A 23,852-nucleotide genomic window follows, 5' to 3' on the forward strand; every position below is an offset into this window, starting at 1 on the left:
GAAGTCGCTGTAACCATAGCGATCACCTTATCACAAGTTCTTACAGCGCAGACAGGACTAGTTGACTTTGCAGGAAGTCGCTGTAACCATAGCAACAGCTACATCACCAATCCTCACAGATCAGACGGGACTAGTGGATCTTGCAGGAAGTCACCGTAACCATAGCAACCGCTGCATCACCAGTCCTTACAGATCAGACAGAATTAGTCAAACTTGCAGGAACACACAAAGGTAATAGCTCATCCATTATCGTTTTACAATTACGCGTACATTAAAGGAGAACCCCAGTGAAAGCATTTAGTTTTTTTCTATTTCTTATGCCCGGTCTGCCGGAATATCGGGGGAGCAGCAGAAGGTAAGTTAATGTTTATTATTGTAAATCCTGCTGCCTGGGCCTAAGGGATAAAAACAAATATATTCTCTGGAGTTCTCCTTTAATAATGCCGCCACCCTTCCCGTTTAACCCCTTAGTGACCATGCCAACTTGTGCCTCATCACCCAAACAGTTTTCTACGCTTTCTTTTTGTTTTTTATATCCCCGCATTCCTTTTGTCGACATAGACGTGTGAGTGCTTATTTTTTTTTTTTTTAGTGGGACAGGTTGTAATTTTTTATCCTCTATCCATAGGATAGGGGATAAGATGTCTGATCGCGGGGGGGCACTGCTGGGACCCCCTGCGATCTCCCTGCAGCAGCCGCATGCAGGGTAAAGGACCTCTAAGGTTCCGTGCACGTCACATTCTTATATATTTATGACAAATTTGCTCCAACTTTTTATGCAAGCCCTGTCTTAATACTTAATAATAATCTTTGTGATTAGTATATATATATATATATATACCAATAGAAAAATAATTGCAGCACTCTTAAAAATATTGTAGTTATGGTGCCAGCACCCAAACCTGCATCCTTGGTGTTTCTCATATATATATATATATATATATATATATATATATATATATAAATTTTTTTTTTTAGGTAGGATCAGCTCCCCCGGCGTTGACCTGGTGCGGCATGGACGGTGCGGATCTCACCAACAGGCAAAAAGGGAAAGGAAGGAGTCCAGCGCAGCAACTTCAAACAGATATGCGGTTTATTGTATCATGTACACAGGACAGGCATGGAGGTGACGCGTTTCGGCCAGTAGCACCCAGCCATACTCATGTTTGAAGTTGCTGCACTGGACTCCTTCCCTTCCTATTTTTCTAAGTTATATACCTACCCTCCAGCGCTATCTGTATATATATCTTTAGATTCAGAATATATAGTAGTTAAATACCTCTCCCCCCCCCAGCTCTATCTGTATACTGCTGCTATGTCTATGGGATCAGAATATATAGTAGTTATACACCTCAGCTCCAGCTCTATCTGTATACTGCTGCTATGTCTACAGGATCAGCATATATCATATTTATACAGCTCCCTGGGGTTGTTTTATCATGTTGCATTTTTGCTGTCTTTCCTTTCTTTCTCTGTTTTACAGCAATTTTGCAAATCACTGTATTTGTCTGTAAGACATTGAGGGACATTTATCATTGTTGTCTTTAGAAAGTGAGTTTTGAAGTCATTTATTTCTCGCCAGGAGCAGTGATTGGTCAGTTGGTGCCGACCAGTCATGCCATAATTAATGGGAGGGGGCACAAACTTCAGGTTGAATGGTGCTGTCTCTGACCGTATGCCAAATGATCGTATTTTTCGCCATATAAGACGCACTTTTTCTTCCCCAAAACTGGGGGGGAAGTATTCGGCGAATACACACCTATCGCTGCGGTCCCTGCAGCCATCAATGGCCGGGACCCACGGCTAATACAGGACATCACCGATTGCAATGATGCCCTGTATTAACCCTTCAGACGCTGCGATCAAAGCTGACCGCCGCGTCTGAAGCGAAAGTGACACTAACCCGGCTGCACCGGGAGGGACCTTACCTACCTCCTCGGTGTCTGCTCTGTGCCGGGATCCCCTGCATGGCCGGCGCTCTCCTTCGTCGTCATCACGTTGTCGCACACGCCGTCCCGTCATCCAATAGGAGCGGCGCGCATAGCGACGTGATGGCGGCAACGGAGAGCGAGGATACCGGGCAGCAGAGACGTTCCAGAGCGACGGGGACACCCCGGGGACGCGGCGACAGCAATGGAGGGCGACATCCAGGGCAGCGGTGACAAGTGGTGACGGGTCCGGAGCGGCGGGGACAGGTGAGTACAGTGGTCCCTCAACATACGATGGTAAACGGACCATCGTTTGTTGAAACCATCGTTGGGGGTTGTTGAGGGATCCCTGCAATGTAAAGTATAGGACAGTGGTCTACAACCTGCGGACCTCCAGATGTTGCAAAACTACAACACCCAGCATGCCCAGACAGCCAATGGCTGTCCGGGCATGCTGGGTGTTGTAGTTTTGCAACAACTGGAGGTCCGCAGGTTGTAGACCACTGTTAGAGGAAGTTGTACTCACCTGTCCCCGCTGCTCCGGACCGTCACCGCTGCCCTGGATGTCGCTGTCCATCTCTGCCGCCGTGTCCCCGACGCTCCAGCAAGGCCTCTGCTTCCCCGGCATCCTCGCTCTCCGTCACCGCCATCACGTCGCTACGCACGCCGCTCCTATTGGATGACGGGACAGCGACGTGATGACGACGATGGAGAGCGCCAACGATGCAGGGGATCCCGAAGAGGACGCGCCGGAGCGCCGGGGACAGGTAAGTGATCGTCAGCGGACCACACGGGGCACCGTAAACGGTTATCCGGTGGTAGCTGAAGCAGTCTGCGCTGCAGGATAGCCGTTTATGCGATGGCCCCGACATACAAAAGCATCGTAGGTTGATGCTGCCTTCACCATGTGATGTCCTCTGAGAGTGATCGTATGCTGAAATGATCGTATGTCGGGGCCATCGTAGGTCGGGGGGTCACTGTATATATATGGTATGTCAGGGCCATCGTAGGTCGGGGGGTCACTGTATATATATGGTATGTCAGGGCCATCGTAGGTCGGGGGGTCACTGTATTACCTCCTATCCAGTGGTCTTCAACCTGCGGACTTCCAAATGTTGCAAAACTACAACTCCCAGCATGCCCGGACAGCCAACGGCTGTCCGGGCATGCTGGGAGTTGTAGTTTTTTAATATCTGGAGGTCCGCTGGTTGAAGATGACTGTGACCTATACTTTATATTGTATTCTAGATTTTCCTCATTTAAAATTGGATGCATCTTATATGCCGGAGCGTCCTATAGGGCGAAAAATACAGTAGCCCTGAAGTAGCCCAGTGGCAGGACCTGTGACCTGGTGTCTATTACGACAAGCTGGCTTGTCATGTGACAAGCGTGCATGCGACAAATATAAGAACAAAGCAGCTCTAAATTCAATGATAAATCTCCATAATTTTTGCAGCAATTCTGGAAAATTGTTGTAAAAAAAAAAGTGTGCAAAAAATACAGACAAATTCATAATTCTATCACTTCTCGTTGTGGCAATATTTCTCTAAAAAAGCGTAAGACGTTATAATGACATGAGGCTATGTTCACAGAATTTCCATGCAGAATCCAGAGGAAAGATTCAGCGTGGAAATGTTTCTACATGAAGTTATTATGGAGAATGGAATCCCCACTGTCCCATCCACACGGCAGATCGATCATTGTGGAAATTCTACATTCCGGATTCTGAAAAAAACATTGAACCTGTTTATAGTTTTTTCAGAATTCATTGAAATCAATGGCGCTCTGAATTCTGTCGGGAATCTGTGGGTTAAGTGTAAGAAATTCTGCATAAATTCCGCACAGAATCTGCAAAACTGCAAAAAAATCAGCTGCCAGCTTGGCAGAAAGGAATGGAAGCAGAAGCACAGAAATTCCACCGTGTGAACAGAGCCTTACTGACATTTGTTTTCTGTGGATAATGTATTTAGGGAGTTTTTGTTCCTGCATATTCATGAGGTATCGAAGGACGTACACTTGATGATGACATCACACAGTCCCTCCATATAGACATGATGACATCACACAGCTCCTCCATATGGACATGATGACATCACACAGTTCCTCCATATAGACACGATGACACCAAACAGTTCCTCCATATAGACATGATGACATCACACAGTTCCTCCATATAGACATGATGACATCACACAGTTCCTCCATATGGACACGATGACATCACACAGTTCCTCCATATGGACACGATGACATCACACAGTTCCTCCATATGGACACGATGACATCACACAGTTCCTCCATATGGACACGATGACATCACACAGTTCCTCCATATGGACACGATGACATCACACAGTTCTTCCATATGGACATGATGACACCAAACAGTTCCTCCATATGGACACGATGACATCACACAGTTCCTCCATATAGACATGATGACATCACACAGTTCCTCCATGAAGACACGATGACATCACACAGTTCCTCCATATAGACACGATGACATCACACAGTTCCTCCATGAAGACACGATGACATCACACAGTTCCTCCATATAGACACGATGACATCACACAGTTCCTCCATATGGACATGATGACATCACACAGTTCCTCCATATAGACATGATGACATCACACAGTTCCTCCATATGGACATGATGACATCACACAGTTCCTCCATATGGACATGATGACATCACACAGTTCCTCCATATGGACATGATGACATCACACAGTTCCTCCATGAAGACACGATGACATCACACAGTTCCTCCATATAGACATGATGACATCACACAGTTCCTCCATATGGACATGATGACATCACACAGTTCCTCCATATGGACATGATGACATCACACAGTTCCTCCATATGGACATGATGACATCACACAGTTCCTCTATATGGACATGATGACATCACACAGTTCCTCCATATGGACATGATGACATCACACAATTCCTCCATATGGACATGATGACATCACACAGTTCCTCCATATGGACATGACATTACACAGTTCCTCCATATGGACATGATGACATCACACAGTTCCTCCCAATGGACATGATGACATCACACAGTTCCTCCATATGGACATGATGACATCACACAGTTCCATCATATGGACATGATGACATCACACAGTTTCTCCATATGGACATGATGACATCACACAGTTCCTCCATATAGACATGATGACATCACACAGTTCCTCTATACGGACATGATGACATCACACAGTTCCTCTATACAGACATGATGACATCACACAGTTCCTCTATACGGACATGATGACATCACACAGTTCCTCTATACGGACATGATGACATCACACAGTTCCTCTATACGGACATGATGACATCACACAGTTGCTGCAGATTTGTCGGATCCATGATGAGAATCTCCGGTTCCACCACATCTCAGCGGTGATCTATTGGATGAGATCTGGTGACTGTGGAAGCCATTGGAGTCATGTGACCTCATTGTCCTGTATGAGATGTCATGTGACCTCATTGTCCTGTATGAGATGATGTCATGTGACCTCATTATCCTGTATGAGATGATGTCATGTGACCTCATTGTTCTGTATGAGATGTCATGTGACCTCATTGTCCTGTAGGAGATTGTCATGTGACCTCATTGTCCTGTATGAGATGATGTCATGTGACATGGGGCATTATCCTGCTGGAAGTATCATCAGAAGATACGGGGTCCACTGTGGTCATAAAGGGACGGACATGGTCAGTAACAATACTCAGGCAGGGTGTGGGATCTATATTAATATTAAAGGGCCCAAAGTGCCCAGAAAATGTCCCAAGGCAGGAGGGATCCAGGCTTTATGTTGTTTACACCATATTCTGACCCTGTCATCTGATGTCACAGCTGGAATGAAGACTCAGACAACATTCTTCCATTGTCCAATTTTGGTCCCTTTTAGCCTCAGTTTCCTGTTCTTAGCTGACATGAGTGGCCCCCGGTGTGGTCTCCTGCTGCTGTAGCCCATCTGCTTCAAGGTTCAACATGTTGTGCGGTCAGAGATGGTATTCTTCAGACCTTGGTTGTAACCAGTGGTTATTTGAGCTACTGCTACCCTTTTGGTCATCTCAAACCAGTCTACCCATTCTCCTCTGACATCAACAAGACGTTTTCATCCACACTACAGCTGCTTCTCTTAACATTTTCTTTTTTTCTCTCACCATTTTCTGTAAACTCTAGAGATGGTGGTGGGTGAAGAAAAAACAAAAAATCCCCTGACCAGCCCGTCTGGCACCAACAACTATGTCAAGTTCAAAGTCACTTAAATCCCCTTTTTTCTCTGTTCGGATGCTCTCTTTTAACTTTAAGTCGTCTTGACCAAGTCTACATGCCTAAATGCATTGATCTCCTGCCGTGTGATTGGCTGATTAGCTTTTTGTGATAACGAGCAATGGAACAGGTGTGCCTAATAAAGTGGCCAGCGAGTGTGTATTTGACCAGATGGCCCACGCGTTCTAGATTTCTCTTGTATAAGTGAAGTTGTCTCGTGCACTTACCATAACCCGCCATCTTGAAATGCTACTTCACGGCAGACAAGACTTCGATTTAAATTTTATTAATAGTTTATTTAATACAAGAACTTTACATATATATAAAAAAAGAACACTGAGCGGAGCGCGGTCAGTACGAGGGCCACGCTGCACAGACACGTGACAAGTCCAGCATTAACCGTGAAGGCAGCCATGGGCCCGGAGCCCTCGTCTCACCTCTCGCTATCTGTGGGGTCATGACAAAGTGCAATCTCCTCGCTGGTGATGTGGTTTGCCGCGGTCTACGGTCGGTAGGAGTGCACAGCAGACTGCAGATGGTCTGGGCACCGCCGGAGCTGCATTCAGAATTCTGTTGGTTCCAAGTCTATGTAAGAGCTGGCGGTGGGAAGTATAGTGTTAATACCAAGCGCAACGTACAGTAGTGGAAGGTATAGAACACTACATTACCCACAATGCAGTGCATTCTGGCATCAGTGCTGTAAGGGATGTGTCGAACTCTAATAGTTACTGGCTCAAGAAAGTTAAACGGATTTGTAAATTACTTCTATTAAAAAATCTTAATCCTACCAGTACTTACCAGCTGCTTAAGTTGCTGTTCTTTTTTAGTCTGACCACAGTGCTCTCTGCTGGCACCTCTGTCTGTCTCAGGAACTGCCCAAATCCCCATAGCAAACCTCTCCGACTCTGCTGGACATTTCCTGACATGGACAGAGGTGTCAGCAGATAGCACTGTGGTCAGACTGAAAAAGAACAGCAACTTCAGCAGCTGCTAAGTACTGGTAGGATTAAGGGGTACTCCACTGGAAAACATTTTTTTTTTTTTTTTTAAATCAATTAGCACCAGAAAGTTAAATAGATTTGCAAATGACTTCTATTAAAAAAAAACCCTAATCCTTCCAGTACTTAGCTGCAGTATGATCCACAGGAAGTTCTTTTCTTTTTGAATTTCCTTTCTGTCTGACCACAGTGCTCTCTGCTGACACCTCTGTCCATTTTAGGAACAGTCCAGGACAGAATAGGTTTTCTATGGGGATTTGCTCCAACTCTGGACAGTTCCTAAAATGGACAGAGGTGTCCGCAGAGAGCACTGTGGTCAGACAGAAAGGAAATTCAAAAAGAAAAGAACTTCCTGTAGATCATAGAGCAGCTGACAAGTACTGGAAGGATTAAGATTTTTTTTAATAGAAGTCATTTAACAAATCTGTTTAACTTTCTGGCACCAGTTGATTAAAAAAACAAAAAAAATTAAAAAATGTTTTCCAGTGGAGTACCCCTTTTAATCCTAACAGTACTTATCAGCTGCTGAAGTTGCTGCTCTTTTTCAGTCTGACCACAGTGCTCTCTGCTGACACCTCTGTCCAGGTCAGGAAATTTGGGCAGTTGATTTAAAAAAAAATAAAAGGTTTTCCAGTGGAGTACCCCTTTAAGATTTTTGTTATAGAAGTAATTTACAAATCTGTTTAACTTTCTGGAGCCAGCTGATACCCCTTTAACCCAGTGTTTTCCAACCAGTATGCCACCAGCCATTGCAAATGACAACTCTCAGCCTTCGGCTGTCCGGGCATGCTGGGAGTTGCCGTTTTGCAACAACCGGAAGCAAACTGGTTTGAAAACACTGGGTTAACAAGTAAAATAACATTAAAAAGTGCCACCAAGTCATAATCATACAAATTATATTAAATCTTAGGAAAAACATAAAGCAGTGTGTGAGCGAACACGTATAGCTGATGTAGGAGGACGACACCTGACTCCCTCCATTGTAAGGAGACCTCCCGACAACATCCATTGTAAATTTCCCATTCATATCACAATTACACAGGAAAACAAAAAAAAAACTAAAACAAAACACATGATTTCAGAGACCGTCATAGAGGCCCAGGCACCAGCAGGGATGGGGGGCAGTTCAGGGACCCGAGCTCCAGACAATGAGATAAAATGCAGCAAGTCGGAGCCGGGCGATCGTGTCTATGTACAAACAGTGATGGAGGCAGCATCCCTCGCGCAGATAACGCTATATGACATCTATATAGTAAAGTATAAGGCACACATGGAGAACACGCACACAGTGACGGGGTTAGGGTTATCCTCCTCACCCCCCTCCAGCCCTAATCCACTGGTCCTGTATTCAGAAGAGGGACCAGTCAACTGGTAAAGAGCCTTTTCACCGGTGTTGGCTGCAGGGCTCAGGACGGTATTGCTGTCAGAGATATATGGGGGCAGTGAAGAGGCCATCATCTGTTCATCACCTTTTCAGGTCGTGAGGGACACAGTGATGATGAGGGCGATGACGATGATGGAAATGGACAAGCAGATGGCGATGTAGAGCTTCTTCTGCAGGGAGAAGGAACGAATGAGTAAAACGCGTCGGTGACTCAAGGTATGACAAAGGGGTTAGGCCCGTTCTCTCACCTTTCGGGCCTTTTGCCGGTTATCCACCGCCTGGTCCAGCTGTTTCTTTGCTTTTTCCACGTAATCTGTGGAATGTAAAATGTTCTTCTCGATGCTGTCTATTGTCTCCCCCTGAGATAGAGAGAAGTCGGGACAATGTCAAATGCGGAGGAACCTTCCCCCAAGAAGAAAGATGATACCCGGCACTCACCAGTAATGCACAGTGAAGATTTAGTATGCCATACTGGAGTATAAGGACTACACTGTGGCATAATAAATCTTCACTGTGCATTACTGGTGAGTGCCGGGTATCATCTTTCTTCTACCTGTGGTTTTACCCAACCTCATGCACCACTGCAGATTCCACGGAACTGCCGACATATCCCTATATTGAACCTTCCCCCAAGAAGGACACTTGGACAGCTGGCACCAAGCTGGCCCTATCCCACCTCCCCATAGGTGTCGTGCCTCTGTCCTGGTTTTTAGCCACATATATGGATGCGCGCATCACCTGTGCCTCCACCTCCATGGCGAGATACATGAACATATCGTGAAGCTCTATGATGCTCTTCTCAAGTTTCAGGATCTCCTCGTGTCGAGCTTCAATCTCGTTCAGAGCTTGTTTAGTGATCTGTGTGTCCTTCAGGATCTGTGGAGAGAAGCTCGCTGGTCACACCGCCTTTTCTATGAAATACCCCCCCAAACAAGACGCACCGCAACGTCCAGTGAACTACATGCCATTTAACACCAAACAACTCCCGCTCTCCCCATCATACTCTATATTATCACCAACACCCGTCACTAGCCCCTGCATCCTTCTAGCCCCGTATCCTTCTCCAATCATTAACACCCCCTCTAGTGCCCACATCTTCCACCAATCACCAATACTCCCTCTAGCACCCGTATCCTTCAGCAATCACTAACACCCCCACTTGGGCCTACACCTCCTCAAGAACCCACATCCTCCACTAAAACCCACCTAGTGCTTGGATTCTCCACCAATCACCAACACCCCCCTGCTTGGGCCTGCATTCTCCGCCAATCACCAACCCCTCCCCCCTGTGCCCACATCCTCCACCCCCCCCCCCCCCAGTGGCCATATCCTCCACCAATCACCCTCCCCTCTAGTGCCCAAATTCTCCGTCAATCACCCTCCCCTAGTGCCCACATCCTCCACCAATCACCCTCCCCTAGTGCCCACATCCTCCGCCAATCACCAACACCCCCAGTGCCCACATCCTCCGCCAATCACCAACACCCCCAGTGCCCACATCCTCCGCCAATCACCAACACCCCCAGTGCCCACATCCTCCGCCAATCACCAACACCCCCAGTGCCCACATCCTCCGCCAATCACCAACACCCCCAGTGCCCACATCCTCCGTCAATCATCAACCCTGTCCCCCTAATGCCCACATCCTCCGCCAATCCCCAACCCCGCCTGCCCAGTGCCCACATCCTCCACCAATCACTCCCCCCTAGTGCCCACATCCTCTGCCAATCCCCAACACCCCCTTTAGTGCCCAAATCCTCCACCGCCACCCGCTCCAGTGCCGCATCCCCTCTTACATTGCAGGTAAACACGTCTGTCTGTCCACTCTCCAGCATCTCATCAAACTTTTCGTCAGTGACATTTTGTCCGGCTGTGAAACAAAGAAAACATTTTTGGTGTTGTCGACCCCTCACACCAGTCCCCGAGCATCTTAACACGAATATTCAGCCATAACTACTACTACCCCCACTGGACACTATCACTCACTGATCTGGAGCTGCCGCTTGATCCTCTTCACGTTCTTCTCTCTGTACTCAGTCTGTAGCAGGTTACACCGGTTTAGGATTTCGATGAATTGCTTGGAGAGAACCGAATGCTGCAGAGGAGACACAGGACAAAGATGAAACTCCCCTTGGGGTACATACTGAGATTGTTATATGAAGGAGATTTAGGGAGCAGGTACCTTTCTCCCACCCAAACCAGAGCTCCAAGTAGATTTCATTACTAATATACCTGAGTCCTCTTCATCCGCAGGTGGACCGACCCCTTCACCTCTTCATCCTCGTCCTTAATCTCAATTACTGTAATAAAAACAGGAACCACGGTGAGAGCCGGACCCAACCACCGACCCTGACCTCCCCATTGGCCCCTATTGCCTAATCGGATATGCCCTTTAAAAGGGGTACTCCGCTGCTCAGCGTTTGGAACAAACTGTTCCGAACGCTGGAGCCGGGAGCTCGTGATGTCATAGCCCCGGCCTAATTACTTAATGCCCCGCCCCCTCAATGCAAGTCTATGGGAGGGGGCTTCAAGCCCCCTCCCATAGACTTGCATTGAGGGGGTGGGGAGTGACATCAGGAGGGCCGGGGCTATGACATCACGAGCTCCCGGCTCCAGCGTTCGGAACAGTTTGTTCCAAACGCTAAGCAGGGGAGTACCCCATTAAGCTCAGACCGTTGGGAGCCCAAATTACCAGCTCTAACCCCCTTACCTGCCTCAAGGACCATTCCTTAAAGGGGTACTCCGGTGAAAACCTTTTTTCTTTTAAATCAACTGGTGCCAGAAAGTTAAACATATTTGTAAATGACTTCTATTAAAAAATCTTTATCCTTCCAGTACTTATTAGCTGCTTAATACTTCAGAGGAAATTACTTTCTTTTTGGAACACTGATGACATCACGAGCAGAGTGCTCTCTGCTGACATCTCTGTTCATTTTAGCAACCATGAATATCAGATGTATTCTAAGGGCAGCATGGTGGCTCAGTGGTTAGCACTCAAATCCCACTAAGGTTAACAATAAATAAAGAGTTATTATAATGACGTCAGCAAAGAGCACTGTGCTCGTGATGTCATCAGAGAGAAATCCAAAAAGAAGAGAATTTCTTCTGTAGTATTCAGCAGCTAATAAGTACAGGAAGGATTAAGATTTTTTAATAGAAGTAATTTACAAATCTGTTTAATTTTCTGGCACCAGTTGATTTAAAAGAAAACAGGTTTTCACCGGAGTACCCCTTTAGAGAACCACTCCAGGAAGATTGTTTTTTGCTTACATAGTACAGCATAGGCTATTATAAGAGAATAAGATAGAGTTTCTTGACTGATTAGAGTCATAAGTGGGTTGGGGTCAGTTCACATTAGTTGCAGTTTTAATGCTAATTATTTTTACTCATATTGTGATGAGGTAAAAGTGAATTGACATAGAATCACAATTAAGGTGTTTTTATGAAGATCTGAAGTCTTCAGGCTGTGATCTGTGATAAGACATTGCACTTTTAACCCCTTAACGACCACAGAGTCGATGATTTCATTCTGTAGTTCATAGGAAGTCAGCTGACCACTTCCTGTAAAATACTTAGCACTGAGCCACACCAGTGATATCATGACCCAGTTACAGTAATGAAGCATGTGGATGCTGCCGTGCTGGAAAGAAATAGATGGCGATACAGGACTAGGGATTCAGAGTGTGCAAAAGAAATAAAAAAAAAAAAAAAAAATCTGGTGTGTTTCCTTAAGCCAAACCCCATGGGCACTAAAAATGGGTTCTAAAGAACCTCCCCTAACCCCCATGGGCCCCACCAACAATGTCCCCTGTAGTGCACTCACACTTTAGTTTGGTGCGGATTTCCTTTGCTAAGCGTTTGATCTCCTCCCGCAGAGACTGTAAATCCTTCTTCGAATCTGAGAACAGACGTCACAACAGAGAACCAGATGTTTAGATGATCAGTGGCCCTGTTAGGCTGGGTTCACACCACGTTTTCTTAAATACGGTTCCCGTATACGGTTGGGAGGAGGGGGGCTGGGCTTAATCGCGGCGCCCGCACTCAGCCGTATTCGGGAACCGTATTTAATGCAAGTCTATGAGCCGACCGGAGTGAACCGCAGCCTCCGGTCGGCTTAGTTTTCGGCCGTAAGCGGTTTCCCGACCGCAGGCAAAAACGTGGTGTGAACCCAGCCTTAGTCATTGCAGTCAGTGGTCATCATAGCTGTGATCCGGTTAGTCATTGTAGTCAGTGGTCATCATAGCCGTAGTCCAGTTAGTCATTGTAGTCAGTGGTCGTCATAGCCGTAGTCCAGTTAGTCATTGTAGTCAGTGGTCATCATAGCTGTGGTCCGGTTAGTCATTGTAGTCAGTGGTCGTCATAGGTACGGTCTGGTGGGTCCCTGTAGTCAGTGGTTGTCATAGCTGCGGTCCGGTTGGTCCCTGTAGTCAGTGGTTGTCATAGCTGCGGTCCGGTTGGTCACTGTAGTCAGTGGTTGTCATAGCTGCGGTCCGGTTGGTCACTGTAGTCAGTGGTTGTCATAGCTGCGGTCCGGTTGGTCACTGTAGTCAGTGGTCCAGTTGTTTACTGTAGTCAGTGGTCGCCATAGGTACGGTCTGGTGGGTCCCTGTAGTCAGTGGTTGTCATAGCTGCGGTCCGGTTGGTCCCTGTAGTCAGTGGTTGTCATAGCTGCGGTCCGGTTGGTCACTGTAGTCAGTGGTTGTCATAGCTGCGGTCCGGTTGGTCCCTGTAGTCAGTGGTTGTCATAGCTGCGGTCCGGTTGGTCACTGTAGTCAGTGGTTGTCATAGCTGCGGTCCGGTTGGTCACTGTAGTCAGTGGTCGTCACAGCTGTGGTCCGGTTAGTCATTGTAGTCAGTGGTCGCCATAGGTACGGTCTGGTGGGTCCCTGTAGTCAGTGGTTGTCATAGCTGCGGTCCGGATGGTCACTGTAGTCAGTAGTTGTCATAGCAGTGGTCTGGTTGGTCACTTACTCTCGTCGGGCAGCGATTGGCTGAGGATCTTCACCTGACTCACTTCCAGCTCGGTTACTTTGTTACTAAGGATGACCATCGCTTCCCGGATCTCACGAGTCTGACAAGACACAGACAATGAAAGGCAATGTATGAGTGAGGACAGGACAGGCGCCCCCTGCTGGTCAGTATATAACAGGAAGGACTGCAGCCCACGTTACCATCTTGAAGAACTGGTAGTCAGTCTCAGATTCATCGCTGCCGCCATTCGTAATCGGGATGAAGACTTTTTGCTCATCACCCTCTGAGTCACTGTCCCCCTGAAACAAAGAGAGGGGTCAATGTGGCCAAAAACGGGGAAAACAACAAACACAAGGGCTGGGGGGCTGAAACCTCAGCAATAACCACTAAACCCCCCCCCCCCCAGTGGTGCCCTCTCTACTACAGGACACTATGGGCACTGCTTGGTGCTTTCTGCAGGCTTCGCCCACTATTTTATAGTCCATACTCCACTGCACTGGGACATGTAGTCCTATAACACCAGAGAAGGCTATGCTGGGACATGTAGTCCTATAACACCAGAGAAGACTATGCTGGGACATGTAGTCCTATAACACCAGAGAAGACTATGCTGGGACATGTAGTCCTATAACACCAGAGAAGACTATGCTGGGACATGTAGTCCTATAACACCAGAGAAGGCTATGCTGGGACATGTAGTCCTATAACACCAGAGAAGGCTATGCTGGGACATGTAGTCCTATAACACCAGAGAAGGCTATGCTGGGACATGTAGTCCTATAACACCAGAGAAGGCTATGCTGGGACATGTAGTCCTATAACACCAGAGAAGGCTATGCTGGGACATGTAGTCCTATAACACCAGAGAAGGCTATGCTGGGACATGTAGTCCTATAATCACCAGAGAAGGCTATGCTGGGACATGTAGTCCTATAACACCAGAGAAGGCTATGCTGGGACATGTAGTCCTATAACACCAGAGAAGGCTATGCTGGGACATGTAGTCCTATAACACCAGAGAAGGCTATGCTGGGACATGTAGTCCTATAACACCAGAGAAGGCTATGCTGGGACATGTAGTCCTATAACACCAGAGAAGGCTATGCTGGGACATGTAGTCCTATAACACCAGAGAAGACTATGCTGGGACATGTAGTCCTATAACACCAGAGAAGACTATGCTGGGACATGTAGTCCTATAACACCAGAGAAGGCTATGCTGGGACATGTAGTCCTATAACACCAGAGAAGGCTATGCTGGGACATGTAGTCCTATAACACCAGAGAAGGCTATGCTGGGACATGTAGTCCTATAACACCAGAGAAGACTATGCTGGGACATGTAGTCCTATAACACCAGAGAAGACTATGCTGAGACATGTAGTCCTATAACACCAGAGAAGGCTATGCTGGGACATGTAGTCCTATAACACCAGAGAAGGCTATGCTGGGACATGTAGTCCTATAACACCAGAGAAGGCTATGCTGGGACATGTAGTCCTATAACACCAGAGAAGGCTATGCTGGGACATGTAGTCCTATAACACCAGAGAAGGCTATGCTGAGACATGTAGTCCTATAACACCAGAGAAGGCTATGCTGAGACATGTAGTCCTATAACACCAGAGAAGACTATGCTGAGACATGTAGTCCTATAACACCAGAGAAGGCTATGCTGGGACATGTAGTCCTATAACACCAGAGAAGGCTATGCTGGGACATGTAGTCCTATAACACCAGAGAAGACTATGCTGAGACATGTAGTCCTATAACACCAGAGAAGGCTATGCTGGGACATGTAGTCCTATAACACCAGAGAAGGCTATGCTGGGACATGTAGTCCTATAACACCAGAGAAGACTATGCTGGGACATGTAGTCCTATAACACCAGAGAAGGCTATGCTGGGACATGTAGTCCTATAACACCAGAGAAGGCTATGCTGGGACATGTAGTCCTATAACACCAGAGAAGGTTATGCTGGGACATGTAGTCCTATAACACCAGAGAAGACTATGCTGAGACATGTAGTCCTATAACACCAGAGAAGACTATGCTGGGACATGTAGTCCTATAACACCAGAGAAGACTATGCTGGGACATGTAGTCCTATAACACCAGAGAAGGTTATGCTGGGACATGTAGTCCTATAACACCAGAGAAGGTTATGCTGGGACATGTAGTCCTATAACACCAGAGAAGGCTATGCTGGGACATGTAGTCCTATAACACCAGAGAAGGTTATGCTGGGACATGTAGTCCTATAACACCAGAGAAGGCTATGCTGGGACATGTAGTCCTATAACACCAGAGAAGGCTATGCTGGGACATGTAGTCCTATAACACCAGAGAAGGTTATGCTGGGACATGTAGTCCTATAACACCAGAGAAGGCTATGCTGGGACATGTAGTCCTATAACACCAGAGAAGGCTATGCTGGGACATGTAGTCCTATAACACCAGAGAAGGCTATGCTGGGACATGTAGTCCTATAACACCAGAGAAGGCTATGCTGAGACATGTAGTCCTATAACACCAGAGAAGGCTATGCTGAGACATGTAGTCCTATAACACCAGAGAAGACTATGCTGAGACATGTAGTCCTATAACACCAGAGAAGGCTATGCTGGGACATGTAGTCCTATAACACCAGAGAAGGCTATGCTGGGACATGTAGTCCTATAACACCAGAGAAGACTATGCTGAGACATGTAGTCCTATAACACCAGAGAAGGCTATGCTGGGACATGTAGTCCTATAACACCAGAGAAGGCTATGCTGGGACATGTAGTCCTATAACACCAGAGAAGACTATGCTGGGACATGTAGTCCTATAACACCAGAGAAGGCTATGCTGGGACATGTAGTCCTATAACACCAGAGAAGGCTATGCTGGGACATGTAGTCCTATAACACCAGAGAAGGTTATGCTGGGACATGTAGTCCTATAACACCAGAGAAGACTATGCTGAGACATGTAGTCCTATAACACCAGAGAAGACTATGCTGGGACATGTAGTCCTATAACACCAGAGAAGACTATGCTGGGACATGTAGTCCTATAACACCAGAGAAGGTTATGCTGGGACATGTAGTCCTATAACACCAGAGAAGGTTATGCTGGGACATGTAGTCCTATAACACCAGAGAAGGCTATGCTGGGACATGTAGTCCTATAACACCAGAGAAGGTTATGCTGGGACATGTAGTCCTATAACACCAGAGAAGGCTATGCTGGGACATGTAGTCCTATAACACCAGAGAAGGCTATGCTGGGACATGTAGTCCTATAACACCAGAGAAGGCTATGCTGGGACATGTAGTCCTATAACACCAGAGAAGGCTATGCTGGGACATGTAGTTCTCAGACACTTTAGTAAGGCTACTGGCCTGTTGATCAGTCCAGGCAGTCATGGGGGGCTGTCTTGGCTTGCTGTCACTTGTAGTCCCCCCCCCCCCCCCCCCCCCCCCATAGCACTCACCGTGTTTAGCTCCTTGGTCCGGTCCCTCATTATTCCGCCCGGTTTTCGTTCAGTCTTCCAAAAAATTCCCCTAAAAACCCACTTCTCACAACTTTCCTCCACTTCCACTCACACTGCGCATGCTCCGCCCCGGCCACGCCTACTGCACCCTTCCTGCGGCAAGAAACGCCATAGAGGAGACCGGAGACGGGCAGGAGGGGCGGGGCGGCGCGGGGCATGTTGGGATACTGGCGGATGGGAGGTCCCGGGTATATAAGGTAGCGCGCGCTCCTACTGCGCGGGAGTGTGTATAGGGATGCAGGGTGAGGTGGTGGGAGCTGGAGGCGCGATTTTTTGGGGTTTATTACTCCTGTTCTCGATTATCGATTACATTCATGTCATCAAGGGACAGGTTAACCCTTAACTAAACTTTTTTTTTGCCTTTCCGAGAGCCTTTCTTTGATTTTCCTGTCAGCAGATCTGTATGAGGGATTGGTATCTACAGGAGTTCTGTTTAGTCTTATATTGGCGCCTTTTTGGGTACATAACATTAACTTTTAAAGGTTCTGAAAACCTTCTGATGTCTTATTTTAGTGTTTTAACCCCTTCCTTATTTTTTGTGCCACCAATTTTACCTCATGATGTCACAAGCTCTGCACATTTACAATTGATGAAATACAACTTTGCAGTTTGAAGGGGTTTTGTTTCTATGGCGCACTTTAGGATATAAATGACACGTTACCTTTATCTGCAGGTTGATCTGATTACTGAGGTTTTGTTTTAACCATTTTTCTACTTTTTACTCCAGTGTTTACCAACCAGGTTGCCTCCAGCTGTTACAAAACTACGACTCTCAGCATGCCTGGACAGCCTTTGGCTGTCTGGGCATGCTGGGAGTTGTAGTTGTAACAGCTGAAAGCACCCTGGTTGGATAACACTCCTTAAAGGGGTACTACCATGGAAAACTTATTTTTATTTTTTAAATTGACTGGTGCCAGAAAGTCTCAGGTTTGTAAATTACTTCTATTGAGAAAAATCTTAATCCTTCCAGTACTTATTAGCTGCTGAATACTACAGAGGAAATGGTTTTCTTTTTGAAACACAGCTCTCTGCTGATGTCATGACTACAGTGCTCTCTGCTGACATCTCTGTCCATTTTAGGAACTGTCCAGAGCAGCATATGTTTGCTATGGGGATTTTCTCCTCTGGACAGTTCTTAAAATGGACAGATGTCAGCAGAGAGCTACGTGTTCCAAAAAGAAAACATTTCCTCTGTAATATTCAATAGCTAATAAGTACTGGAAGGATTAAAAAAAATAAAATAATAGAAGTAATTTACAAATCTGTAACTTTCTGGTACCAGTTGATTAGAAAAAAAAATTTCTGTGGGAGAACCCCCTTTAAGGACGAAGAGATTTTTGCCCTTTAGTTTTTTTTCCACCTCGCCTTCTAATAGCCATAACGCTTACAGACTTATGAGGCCTTATTGTACTTGGTAATGACTTTATGCATTTTACCATAAAATGTATTGAGAAACCACAAAGAAAATAACTTTAGTTAGGGTGGAATTAAAAAAAATAACTAAAAAACTTGGCTCCAGTTTATACGCAGTGCACTCTTCGGTCCAAATGACACTTTATGTTAATTTTGTAGGTCTAAATGATTACAACAATACCCAGTTTTATATGGGATGTTTTACCACTTTAAAAAAGTTATTTTTTCAATAAAAAGGAGTGCTTCAGAATGTCTTCCTCTTCTGTCTAACTCTCTGATAAGTGGGCCATTATTTATTTTAAAGATATATATAATTTTTTTTGCCGTGGTCTGTAGTTTTTATGGGTACAGCTTTTTGTTTTGATGGGAGTTTTTGATTGCTTTAAAAAAAAAAAAAAATCTGGTATATGAAGTGACCTAAAGTAAGCAATTCTGGACAAATATTTTTTTTTATCTTCATGCCATTGGCTATACAGTTTCATTAACATTATATCGGGGAAAACTGTACAATGGAGGCTCTAGTACCCTATTGGGCGCCTTTAGCTTGGCTTCAAATCTATTAACATTTCATTGACATTTTATTTATTTTTTTAAATTGCCCATGGGGAACTTCTACATGGAATATTTCGCTTACATACAATGAATGATGCTGTGCCATAGCACAGCATTGATCAATGTTATCGGCATTACTACAGGCTGCTGAAGCCTGTCCTCTTAGCTGATCAAGACCCTGCAATTTTGCAACAGTGGTTTCCATTAGCTCCCTGAACTAACAGCACTAGTTTTTTTTAATCTGTTTTAGAAGCTATGATCAACTTTTATTGCAGCGTCTAATGGGTTATTGCCAGACATCAACCAAACTGACTGTCTAGCATTAGCCTTGGGTGCGAACAGCAAATGGGACCCATGGGTATGAAGCACGCTCAGCTGTTAGGGATTGGTCTTGTTTTTTTTTTGTTTCTTTTTTGGGGGGGGGGGGGGCGGCATGTCTTTATCTGTACCTCGATGGGGTGCATAAGACTTTGTGCACACTGGTCTACTTTTGGTGGAAAAAAACAAATGTAATTTCTGACTATTTTTTTTCCTGTAGTGATTGAATATTATAATTGTGGTAGCTTGGGGGGGGGGGGGGGGGGGGTGTAGGGTATGGGGAGTGTAGCTGTGCAGGTAATAAAGAGTGTTTGTTAACCCTTGCTGTTCGTGAGGCCAGGGTGAGTGCTCCTCAATAGCTTTTCTTACTGCCGGTGTGAGGTGGTTTTTTGCGCCCCCGTAGATCCATGCGTCCGCTCCTCCCCCAGCTCTCCGAACATTTCCGAAGCTAGAACTGGGGGAGGGCAGAGCAAGGGGAGAGAGAAGGTCCAGGCCCCCTCCCTGAGCTCGGCTGGACGCAGATCTCTATGGCACGCCCCCTCCCTGAGGACATAGATCGCCACGGCAGGTCCCTCCCTCATCTCCCCGAGCTGAGGATGTAAATCTCCACGGCAGGTCCCCTCCCTCATCTCCCCTCCCTGAGGACATAGAGCAGTGCTCCCAATGAGCTCTATGTGTAAAGGGGGACATACTGCACGGGCTAAAGGGGGACATTTAGCCCGTGCAGTATGTCCCCCTTTACACATAGAGCTCATTGGGAGCACTGCTCTATGTCCTCAGGGAGGAGAGATGAGGAAGGGGACCTGCCGTGGCGATCTATGTCCTCAGGGAGGGGGCGTGCCGTAGAGATCTGCATCCAGCTGAGCTCAGGGAGGGGGCGTAAACCTCCCCCCCCCCCCCCCTGCTCTGCCCTCCCCGAGCTCTAGCTTTGGAAATGTTCGGAGAGCTGGGGGAGGAGCGGACGCATGGATCTACGGGGGTGCAAAAAAACACCTCACACCGCCCTTCCCAGGAACAATAGGGAGGTAGATGATACTGAGTTTAAGTAGATAGTAATAATGGATTGTCCACAATCGGAAAGCTTCTTGTAAACAGTGTTAACTTTACTGAAGATTTTCTGTACACTTCATCAACATAACAGTCTCTCATCAATACAGCTTCCTTTTGGAGATTGACAATGGTTGGGACTTTAGCTTTAAGAGTCTCTAGACTATTGCTCTGCTCCACTGAATTTGGAGAATTAGTTGCGGTCCAGTAGTCAGGCTAGTATTCGCAGGAATTAGTATAAGACTCACGATTTTTGGTTCAGCTGAGGCCGTAGGGTTTGAGGCCTAGCGTGTCGTTGAAAGTTGCGTGGCACCCCGTCCTGTTAGTTCGGCATCCACGAGAGCAGCAACCCAAGAGAGCGATAATTGGACGCAGCTTCCTTATATGGGCAGGGGCTAGACCAAAGCTAATTGGTCCATACGGATGTCAATCACCATTACAGAGAATGCTGGGTAACACGTGACCCAAGGACCTCCTAAGGTCCTGCAACATACCATAGAGGTTACTAGCTTGGTCACATGACCGAAGGTCCTGTGACGCTGAACAAGGTAAGAACTATACTTTCCTATATAATATAGATAGAATTACTAATATATACACTTATTAATATACAAGTTAAACTTAAGGAGAGGTGACTAGGGGCTGTCCCACCTGAGGAACCCTACCTGAACGTAGTTACTGACTTTGGGGACCTCTACACTAGGTACTGGATGCAATACGGTACCGGGACACCACAAACCTCCTTACTTAAAGATAAGTCGGCCTCGTCGTCAGTCCCCTAAGACACAGGGAAAGAAGTGAAGGTCTGGTACAACCTATAAAACCTACTTAACATTTATTTTTGGTGTACATAAATTGGTTTGGGTAAACTCACGAACAAGGTTGGTTAGTTCATTAATTTAGTAACAGGATGATATTAGTCACATGAGATACATCCTCCTTAGCATTTTCTTTTCTCTAGCTCCCTAGACAATTGAAATCTCACTATACATTTGTGCCATATTAGCTACCTGTTTAGTACACTGGAAGTATATTGGCTTGCCCGAGGCTTTCTACCAATAAGGGTGGCTACTAGGGTCTATTGGCTACACGCTCCTATCCCTAGAACACAACAGATAAACCTTATCTAGGTTACCTTTTAAGTACGTGCATTACCTTTAAGCTAGCAAGAGTATCTACTGGCCAGGCAGAACATCGCGCACACGTATAAGAACAGAGAATTAGTGTACATGACAGTGGCAGGAATTGGAAAAATAACATTAGCTACAATTCCCAAGGCACTTACTTTAGTGTGTGATCCATTTTTGTTTGGTGTACTAAATTTAAGTGAAGTAAGTACACTTAAGTGATTGTTTTGTGAAGTACTATGTGTTTAGTACTGTGTGAGGTAGGTCAGTCTTGATATCTTAAAGGGGTACTCCGGTGAAAACCTTTTTTCTTTTAAATCAACTGGTGGCAGAAAGTTAAATATATTTGTAAATTACTTCTATTAAAAAATCTTTAACCTTCCTGTACTTATTAGCTGCTGAATACTACAGAGGAAGTTCTTTTCTTTTTGGAATGCTCTCTGATGACATCACGACCACAGTTCTCTCTGCTGACATTATTATAAGAATAACGCTTTATTTATTGTTGTCCTTAGTGGGATTTGAACCCAAGTCCCAGCACTGAAAGGCAGCAGTGCTAACCACTGAGCCACCATGCTGCACATAGCATGCATCTGCTATGCATCTGCTATGCATGGTTGCTAAAAATGGACAGAGATGTTAGCAGAGAGCACTGTGTTCGTGATGTCATCAGAGTTCCAAAAAGAAAGGAATTTCCTCTAGCATTCAGCAGCTAATAAGTACAGGAAGGATTAAGATTTTTTAATAGAAGCAATTTACAAATATGTTTAACTTTCTGCCACCAGTTGATTTAAAAGAAAAAAGGTTTTCACCGGAGTACCCCTTTAAGGGCAGTTTCCCTTGAGTGGACCTTTGAGACTGACGCAACACCACTTCCTGAATCTCAGGGACTTCTCCGAAGGACAATTCTCTGACAACTTCAATCCCGGTGGGACCCTCTGGTGAATGTGCAACAGGAGTCATACTCTCCACAGGACTGGCGGGATCCATTAGGCTTGGTGAGGGAAGTCCTGGAGTACTTGGTAGAAGAACGGGATTACTTGGAGCTGTTACTGGAGGACACTCTGGGCCAGGCGAAGAGATCAAAGGTGGTTGTACTGCAGACGGCACTGTACCCCAAAGAACATGGCAGGATGCGGAGGAGAACAGTGGAACATCCATTGTGGGGTGGATTCCCTCTCCCGGAACATGCTCTCTTGTTGACCTTGCCTCTGAGGGTGCTGGAGGAGGTGGCTCAGGTAAGTCTTCTTTCCTGCACAGCTTTAGTCTATTTCGGTGGACTACCTGTGGCTGGAACCCCTCCTTCCGTACCTCATAAACGCCCGTGTCGGGGTATGGCAGGGCCGTAATAGTGTAAGGCTCCGTCTCCCCCAGTTTATGCGACCGAGCAAACTTTCAGAGCCAGACTCTATCCCCAAGTTGCAGCGGATGCATGCCGGTTGTAGTCGTTTTGCTGTCTGTACTGAGCCTTGCCCATCTTCTCTACAATATCTTTGGCTTCTTCAATCCTTCTTTGGTGCTCAGAGACCCAATCTTGAGAGGCCAATGGAGAGTTGTTGAAAGGTGCAAGCCGAAGGCTCTATCTTTAGGCAGTTGACCGTGTCGGCCCATCATCAAAAAGAATGGAGTGTACCCGGTGGAACAGTGGACAGTATTATTATAAATTTCCAACAGTTCAGGCAGTAGTCTAGGCCACTCTTCGTGCTTCAAAACAGATGCTGCCCTTAGCATGTGAATAAACACCTGATTAATTCTCTCGCACAGCCCATTCCCTTGGGGGTGATATGCAGTGGTCCTGAGCTTCCTACAATCATGAAACTGACAGAGTTCATGGAACAGTTGAGCTTCAAACACAGTCCCTCGATCAGTCAGGACTGATTCAGGACACCCGAGGGGGTTGGATCCAATGGCTGTAGAAGACCTGGGCGGCCTTCCTGGCAGTAAGATCCTTGACAGGCACAACAACTACTCACTTGGAGTAATGATCCACCATAGTCAAGGCATAGGTGTATCCTGAGCGCGTTGGGGCTAACTTCACGTGATCCAGGGCAACCAGTTGAATAGGCCTATCAGTATGAATGGGATGCAACGGAGCTCTTGCGTCCTTGCGAGAATTCTTGGTGACATTACAGAGTGCATTTGGCACACCACTTCTCTATCTCCACGCATCCCTACCTAGTAGAACCTTCTTCGGATAGTGACCTCGGTCTTGTGGACACCAAAGTGTCCCGACTGGTCGTGATAAGCATTGAGAACCAT

At 46.3% G+C, this 23,852-nt stretch overlaps 2 protein-coding genes across 3 annotated transcripts in view; one reads left to right on the plus strand and one right to left on the minus strand.

The window, feature by feature from the left end:
• Window positions 1-6,518: 6,518 nt before the first annotated feature.
• STX4 (syntaxin 4) lies at window positions 6,519-17,229 on the minus strand. 2 transcript variants are annotated; one of them, XM_056536238.1, is made up of 11 exons: window positions 17,077-17,229; window positions 13,796-13,894; window positions 13,596-13,695; window positions 12,448-12,522; window positions 10,857-10,924; window positions 10,611-10,719; window positions 10,421-10,494; window positions 9,363-9,500; window positions 8,873-8,983; window positions 8,710-8,794; window positions 6,519-6,838 (listed from the first exon to the last, which is right to left on the minus strand). In XM_056536238.1, the coding sequence occupies exons 1-10, from the start codon at window positions 17,104-17,106 to the stop codon at window positions 8,714-8,716; spliced, it is 885 nt and encodes a 294-aa protein (XP_056392213.1). In that variant the 5' UTR covers window positions 17,107-17,229; the 3' UTR covers window positions 6,519-6,838; window positions 8,710-8,713. The 2 variants fall into 2 exon arrangements, with proteins under 2 accessions (XP_056392213.1, XP_056392212.1); XM_056536237.1 differs by having other exon boundaries at window positions 6,519-8,794.
• Window positions 17,230-17,437: 208 nt separating this feature from the next.
• Window positions 17,438-23,852, plus strand: part of STX1B (syntaxin 1B) — a 119,923-nt gene continuing 113,508 nt past the window's right edge. Inside the window, exon 1 of the mRNA XM_056536245.1 lies at window positions 17,438-17,595. The gene's annotated coding sequence lies outside the window, so the exon portion shown is untranslated. The remainder of the gene's footprint in view (window positions 17,596-23,852) is intronic.

Source organism: Hyla sarda, chromosome 8 (genome assembly GCF_029499605.1).
Source record: "Hyla sarda isolate aHylSar1 chromosome 8, aHylSar1.hap1, whole genome shotgun sequence".
NCBI classification, from domain to species: Eukaryota; Metazoa; Chordata; class Amphibia; order Anura; family Hylidae; genus Hyla; species Hyla sarda.